This window comes from Cariama cristata, unplaced genomic scaffold, assembly GCF_000690535.1.
Source record: "Cariama cristata isolate BGI_N322 unplaced genomic scaffold, ASM69053v1 scaffold13619, whole genome shotgun sequence".
Taxonomy (NCBI): domain Eukaryota; kingdom Metazoa; phylum Chordata; class Aves; order Cariamiformes; family Cariamidae; genus Cariama; species Cariama cristata.
Genome location: NW_009635331.1, coordinates 9418 through 17668, shown reverse-complemented (window position 1 = coordinate 17668; position 8251 = coordinate 9418). Strand labels below are relative to the sequence as shown.

The 8251-nt window shown below is 38.1% G+C and overlaps 1 protein-coding gene across 1 annotated transcript in view; it reads left to right on the top strand.

The window, feature by feature from the left end:
• Nucleotides 1–7975, top strand: part of LOC104167285 (regulating synaptic membrane exocytosis protein 2-like) — a gene marked incomplete at its 3' end in the record, with an annotated part of 20126 nt that extends 12151 nt beyond the window's left edge. The window contains exon 3 of the mRNA XM_009707503.1: nt 7734–7975. Within this exon, the coding sequence (XP_009705805.1) occupies nt 7734–7975 (242 nt within the window). The remainder of the gene's footprint in view (nt 1–7733) is intronic.
• Nucleotides 7976–8251: the final 276 nt, after the last annotated feature.

The window sequence follows — 8251 nt, the reverse complement described above, 5'->3', positions numbered from 1 at the left end:
TTTCCCTACGACACCACAACACACAGTTGTACTCCACACTTGGCAAAGTGGATTTTTACCATTGCAGGTGCTTTATTTTTGTTAAGGATCATTACCAGAGAACTAAGCTAAATGACAAGGAAGTAGTAATATTGACTTTGCATTGGGAAAAAAAGAAACTTGTAAGATCCACCAAATGACTTAAGTGTAAATCTGATTCTCTAATATATACACTTTTGACAGAGCAACGTTTATATGTTTTCATTTCCAATTCTGCTGTAAAGATCACTGCAAAATTATAAACAAAATCTTCAAAAATCCCACTAACAATACACAATACAATGGATAGTATTGATAACTTCTGCACATTTGAAAATATTAATAGTATTGTAGACTGGAAAAATACCTGTACTTCATAATACTGGTTTTAGTAAAGTGTATTTGTTGGTAAGTGAAAAAAAAAAGAATCAAGATTGTCATAACAATTTTAGTCTGTCAGTGTTACCAAGAAACAGATAGAATGGTATTTTTATTTGTTCTTTGTAGAATAAGTGATATTCTTTGTAATTTGTTAGTGGTTATGGAGTCACTGGGTGTAAGGATCCTGTACTGCTCCCTGTGCTGCTTTCTGCCACAGACTGTCAGGGTTCAGGGCCAGGGCCTGATTTGAAAGTCAGTTTTATATAACTTTAGCAGTACTTTACTCCTGCAGAACTCCTGCTGATGTGATGCCAACTTACCAGGTTAGCGAAGAGGGAAGAGGAAGCTCAAGGAAGCTTTTCTACATCTATTAACACAAAATATGTCTTGTCAGTATGTTAGTGAGGAAGATGACAGAAGGAAGAGCAGGGAGAGGAAGAGACAGGAGAAAATGCTGGGTAATAGTTATGGGTTATGGGAAGTGACCATTCGGTTCAGCGAGTCACTAGCTAAGCTACAGGGCTGGGGTTCCTGGCACTGGGACTTATTTTGAGCTGGCAGATGGATTGTGATATTATTTAACAAATGAGATACAGGGAAAGAGAGCTGTTCTCCTTACAAGAGTCTAATTATCGTTTTGATAAGTCAAGAAGAGAAAAATGAGATGGTGGCAGAGGATGTCTGAAAGGATATGATCTGTGTTTTTTGAGTGACCATGGTGTCCTAATATTTAGATTTGGGCCTGTTTGTCATTTGTATCTCTTGCCTATGGAGAAAGGCTGTCAGTGTATTTTCCTAGTTTAGCCTTTGTCATTGCTGCCTGTTGGATTGCTTAATGTACAGAAATAATGGGCAATACTGCCCTGTGCAACAACATAGGATGCCTGTAAAAATCTTAATGAGATTCTTTAACCTGTGGGACTTCATAATTGCTTTTTATAGCAGTAACAGCTTGCAGGGGAGTCATTGTCTTTAGTTCCTCCGTTCCCATTCTGGTTGGTTTACCACATACTGTATATCTCAAAAGGCATGATAAAGCACAAGGAGTCCCAGGTATCAGTGGGGTTTTTTTAGTTTGTGTTTTGTTTTGGTTTGGTTTGGTTTTCTGGCCTAAACAAAAGGTTCCTGAGGAAATTTGGCACTTACCATACTAATCAGCCAGTTCCTATGAAAAGTTTCTGTTTCTGTAGGTAAGAATCTGATCAACTAGTGAGATGCCTTCCAACTCTGCAACTGATTCAAAAGCTGCAGCCAAAGACTGCAGGTTTTTAACTATGGCTACAGAACGAGACTTCCCATATGAAACAATGAGGATTCAGTGTGTCTGCAACTGCTTCATGGAAAATATAACAGTAGCCAACAATATTATCAATTAGTTCTAAAATTAGTATTTTATTGTAAGATTATTAAACATTTTTAAAGCACCAATAAGTCAGAAACTGGGAGAGGTTGGATGACGTTTCTGACTTGTTTTTTACTTCTTAACATCTGAAAATGCTGATTAAACCAAGTTTTTATCTGGAATCTGTTTATTTAGGATCTGGAGCATTTGCCTACAGCACTGTCCGTCTTAGCTGGTGCAACAGTTACCAGCTATACTGTTGTATATAAAGTGGCTTCAGATGAATTTCTCTGCCTTTAGGGCAGGATCCTCTCACACTGTGAAATCTTCCCTCTCCTTAACCCAAACCTCACAAACAGTTGCTTTCATTCTTGGTCAGATATCAAGGAAATGGTCTGTCTAAACCAGGAGATACCAAGACTGAAGTAAAGATCTTCTTAAGAGACCTACTTGTCTGCTTCCCTTCTATGAGGATTTCCTTAGGCACTTTAAGGTATTCCCCTCTGGCTATGCATCAACTCCAGAAGGGATCATTTTCCAAGTAGCCAGTCTTAGGCATTGTATTTTGGGATAATTTCTCTGCCAATGTTTTCTAATCTTTCTGTAATTTATCACAGACATTTACAAACTGGGGAGAAAAACAAAATAGTTTCTGATTATCTGCTATAGTAGGATTCTGGAAAACCTTGACAGCAAATTTGATTCCAGAGAATAATTGCATTCACTGTTTTGAAAACAAGTGGGTGTCTGCAAAGAGATCTTGAAGATTAATGCCTTTAAGAAATCCAGAAACATAATTGCCTTTTCCAGAAGGCTACATATGAATAGTAGTTTTGTACTTGCTTACTGTTTTTCTTTAAAAGCATTCAGAAAAAGCTTATGGGCTAGAATTGGCCTATTGAATATCAGAATTTGAAAACAATCTGAGATTTGTAGTATCATCAAGGAATTTAAGGCTATGTCTATACCAATAAGCTGGACAGGGCCAGGATGTGGTCTTGATCATCCATATTGCTTAAAAGTTTGTGTCCTCCTTGGCATAGCTTTGTGCTGGACACACCAATAAGGTGCCCCTGAATCAGCCCAGGAGATAGCACGGGTCAGAGTCTGTTTCCTCTAGGTGGTATGCCTGAGAAAACCCTGTTTTGGGAAGGATGTAAGCTAGCTGTGTGTATGCAGGCTGTCAAGGTCAGAGAACAGGCCTGAACCACATTATTAACTACTATAGGTGTGGCAGAGGGGTCTTCAATGACAATTAAGGACCATATTAAGTTTCCTATCATAGGTATCTGTCAGTCTGACTCCCCTCAGTTCGTTAGCATGGTATATTTTTAAGAATAATATCTGGTGCTTAGGGTCGTCGTACTCCACCATTGGCTCTAAATTACAAGTATTTATAGATGTCCTACTCTAATTTATTTTCTGATGTCTTATTTTTCTCTTGTTTGTTTTGAAGAACTTTCTGGTTTAGCTTTTATCCATAGTGTAGCGGGCCACAAACAGACAAAGTTAAGAAAATGTACTGTAAAATACATAGGAAGCTGACATGCCTAACTTGACCGTGACTATCTGGAATAATTATCACCTGGGAAAATATAAAAATACTTAACACCTGTCTTGAGTTTGCTTTAAGCAGATTGTTTTAATTGATGATCAGATTTCAGGGTTTGTTTTACACTTAGCTGTTATGAGTCATTTAGCTTGAGTACTCTGCTTGTTTGTGAAGAGATTACAGAGGAAGGCTGTATTTTAGGAAGAGTGTGCAAAGTTACTCCTCTCAACTGAGAAAAACTGGAAAAGCAAATGATTGAAGTGAGTAGAGAAATCTTTCCTTTTTCTCTGTTCACTCAAAAATTGAAGCATCTGACTAGATACTTACACAGGCAGAGACCTGTCTGCAGTCCTTGGTGTCCTCAGGTGGTTTCCTGGATTTAGGGGTAATGCAGGAAGCAAAGTTCCCGTGTGAGATTTGCCCATCACCCTGCCCTTGTTGACTGGTTGGTCCCCTTAAGCCAAAGTCAGTGGCCTGGCTGCCACCTTCGTTCTGCTATTGCTGTGGGCTGCCATGCAGCTGGGCTTGTGTGATGATTTTGCTCTTGTTTTGATTCTAATAAGGGTGATTATTATGCCATTATGCACATGTGATTAGGACTAGCATAGTTTATTCTTCCCCCCGCCCCATCTAGCTGCATATTCTCTTTGCAGAAGATATTTTGAAGATTAATATCTTATAAGGCACCTTGAGAACCCTGGGTTTAGTGCATATCTATTCATGGACTCATATCACTTCATAAATTATTTTTATTTAATGTCAGTTTTAAAATATTGTTGTACATATTTAACTGGATGTGTGTGTGCATGTGATTATTTTTGTGTATATGTACATGTAAAAAAACTTCCAGTAATTCCTGTTTCCTGTTAGGAGACTACGTTGTAGGATTTACTCTCTTTTACTCTTAAGTCCATCTTTCTGTTACCTCAGAAAGGAAACAAACCTGACATACAACACCCAGTTTTCCTGAGAATAATCCATTTCTACCACTGTCAAAGGGCAGTCTGGGTAGAAGGATAGCTTCACTGGTGAGGGTACCAAGCAACTACCAAGAATAATTAGTGAGTGAGGGTTTGGATGGCCAGAAGGGGTTCAGAGTGCTGATGAAGGAGGTGCTCATGACCACTGCAGATTTACTATGAGGCACTATAAGCCACTCAGAGCTCTCCTAGTACTTATTTCAAAGCTTTTTTGTTGAGAGAGGAATTGAGAAAAAACAAAGGCACTGCTATGATGTGATGGCTTTCTCTGGGAGATGTTGGCTTGTTGAGAGCATAACAAAGATATCTTCCCTGCTGCTTTTAGAGAGGGGGGAAAAACTCTAACCTTTAATTAAAGCAAATATTTTTAGAACTCGACTAGAAAAAAAAATAGAGTTTTGTGAATGAACTTTCAATATTAATAATTTGTACCAGTATTTGGTATATCCACACAAATCTAAACCTAAATCCCTTTTTCTGTACTTGAATTGTCTTTCCTACTTTTCTCAGTTGGTCAAAAGAACATGACTGAATGAAGTCAACCTCATTGTTGGCAGGTGTACGCAGCAAAACTTCATTTTGTGATACAAAAGCATTTAGACAGCAGCCAAGGAGCAAATTTTTGTAATGCATAGTGCTTTCATAGTTAACTGCATAGTGAAATTATACCAACTTTGTCTGCATGCCAACCTTTTTAAGCACATCAATTTCTTTAATAAGGGTAATTATTGTAATCCATTGGACTTAAATAGAATTATACATCTTGGGAAATGACACACGAAGCACCTCAAAGGCACATTAGACTCAGGAAAAGGGAACTTTCTCCTCAGTGTAACTTTTATGAGAAAATAGAATATTTCTGTTTTCACTGCTATGACATAAGACCTTTCTTAAATGTTATTAATATCACTTAAAAAGCAATGACATGATTACTATTTTCTATATGACAGGAACCCACTGTTTTTCTAGATATCATTCTTGAAAAATGGATCATTGGAATAGATTGTTCTGCAAGCAGTAAAAATTTTACTTCCCCTATCAGTCTGTGTGTGCAAATGAGCTCCCACATGAAATAACAGAGATTCAGTAATGACTTAAACTACAATCTTTCCCCCAAAGGGAATTCATAAGATCTCTCTCCAAGGATCTGTTTTCAAACCAGTTTTAGAAACTACATAGCTTTAGTTTTCTACTCCTGTGTCAAATTTGAACTGATTTTTTTAAATATTGAAAAGAGAGAGACCTGACAGAACATACAGTCACACTAATCATATTTCCTTAGAGAACTTAGGTTAAAAGTAGCATTACTAGATAAGGGGGTCTAATTTTCTGATTCTTAGTAGTATTTTGCATGAGATAAAATTGAAGATACTAGCTCTTCCCCACACTGTTCTTCCTAGATCTCTAGTACTTTTTATATGCAAGGCAGTGTTGGAACTCAGAACTAGTTTCTGTGCATCTCATTTCTGTGAAGCAATCCCTAAAGATGTTAGTTTGAAAGAAAATACAGCATGTGATGTTATCATCTGACAAGTAAGTTATCATAGTGCTAAAAAGACCCAGAAATACAGATCCCTTTTTTTTTTCTTGCCTGCTTTCCTCTTTACCCACTACCTATCCCACTACATCCTTAGTGATAAATGTACCAATGTGAGTCAGTATGTACTAATATGTAACAACAAAGAAAGTTAAAAAAGGTTAAGAAGAAAGCTTTCAGGTTACCACTGTGTTCCAGTGTTACTGTCTGTTCAGGCAAGGCCACTGTGGTGCTCTCTCAGCTTTGTTTTGTGCCTCTCCATCTGTTGATCCAAACTGTCATTCATATTTTCGCTTATAACTTCCTTGAGAAGAACACTCAATGTTTTTTTTTTTTTTTACTTGATGTTAGAAGCCCACTTGCTCTTATGTTTTCCTCTGGATTGTGGCTTAACTCCAACTATTTTGTGCCTTCATGCACATGCAGCTGTCAACTAAAGAGCAGAGCACTTTATGGATACCTCTCAGATATCTTAAATAGTTGCATTGTTGTTCCAAATCTGATGCCTCATCCCAATTCCCCTTGAATCAGTGGGAAGAGACTCAGCGATCCCTTTGCTTTTGAGGGCACTGTATTAATTCCATAGGTAAGTTGTTATTGACAAGAATATGTATTGTAAAAACTTCATAAAGAAGCAATAAAACCTTCCTTTTTTGAAATAGATTCAGGCCATTGTAGGTAAGGGGAAAGGAGTGTGGCTACAGCCACCAAAATTTACTCTAGAACCATTTGCTGAGCTGTAAAGCTCTAGGAATAGCCTTTGTATGTTTTTGAAAATCCATTTAAAAAGCAAAAATATTCTTTGTTAGCCTTTATATGCTGGTGATTTAACACAAAAAGAATTTCTCCTGGTTTCCAAAAATATTCCACTGTTTTGTGGATTGTCTAAGACTGTATCTTGTGGGGACTTTTTAGTGAGATGCACTGTACTGAACAGAATAATAAAGGTCTAAGTTCTGTGCAAGAACTTCACTGAAATAGAAACGGTCTCTATGCATTCTCAGGCCCACATGAGCTCCAGAGTTTCCAGATCTGGATGGTTTTCCAGACACCTACCAGTTAGATGTTAGGGCAAAATTTGGATAGGTACTGCTGTCATCACTGTAGATTGTAATTTCTGTGCAAAGGAAAGGTCCCTTAGCCTGGACCATGGGGAGATCAGGTTCGCCTGGGGCATGTTGTGAAATGCTGCAGCAGATAATTTAGATGCAGCCGGGCAGCACATGTAGAAACAGTCTATAAATTAGTACAAAAGGTATATTAGAATTAAATGCCATTTTATCAGTAATGATGATCTATGTCACATAGAGGCCAAGTGTTGTATGAAATACATATATAATACATGTATTTGTTGCTGAAGAGAGGGAGCAAAAAAACCTCTGGCTGTTCATTACTGTAGGACGACTGAGCTAAACCAGATTACTGAAAACATCCTTGAAATGTCTGGATGTTTAGAAACCAAAACTAGGCTTCAGACTGATATCCTTTTCAGCTCAGTAATGAATCAAGTATCTGTTTCCCAGAGGAATACAGATTATTTGTATGTATATATGTGAGAAGAAGAGGGCAGAGCACTGACCGCAGAACTTAAATTTCCCAAGCAAAAAGTGTATATATGATATACGGCTGTATTAATTCTTTGATATGCTTTTGCTTGTCATGAGTTTTAAGACCATCAGTAATCATTAGAGCTTGTTATTTAAACCAAAATATTGATGAGTCAAGTACATTTACAGGACACCAAAGAGGAACCTAGAATTAAAGTTCCTCCTTTTTATCTCTCAAAAACCAAACCCTACATGTGTGACTTAGCTGCTTTTACCCCCCAGTCTCCCCAAACCTCCCATCTGAAACCTGTCCTTTTCTGTCTTCCCCTTTATACTCTTCTTTGTCTGCGCTGTTTATCCATCCACTGGCTGACAGTGTCTTTACATCCAAAATGCAAAGCAGACAGATGGGCGCCTCAGGAAAGAACATGACTAAGAGCACCAGCATCGGTGGGGACATGTACACACTGGAGAAGAATGAGGCCAGCCAGTCGGACACGGCAGTGGGCACTGTTGGTGGTGGTGGCAAAAAGAGACGCTCCAGCATCGGTGCAAAGATGGTCGCCATTGTGGGCCTGTCACGAAAAAGCCGTAGCACATCACAACTCAGCCAAACTGGTAGGAACTGGATTTTTTTTTCTACTCTCCAGTTGTCATTTAAATGTACACAATGCATATGTATTATGGTTTAATCATGTGGATATCCTGTTGAAGTTGCCTAATCAACAATATTCTACGGAATGAAGAAAATGGTGAAACATCTTTTTTCTCTGGACATTTACTAAACTGTTTTGTTTTTAGCAAAGATCCTTTACAGGTTGGACTGAGGCTTTTATTTTCTGCTTGCTGGAACCTGCTTAATGCACTAATTCCTTCCTTCTCAGGAGCCAACAT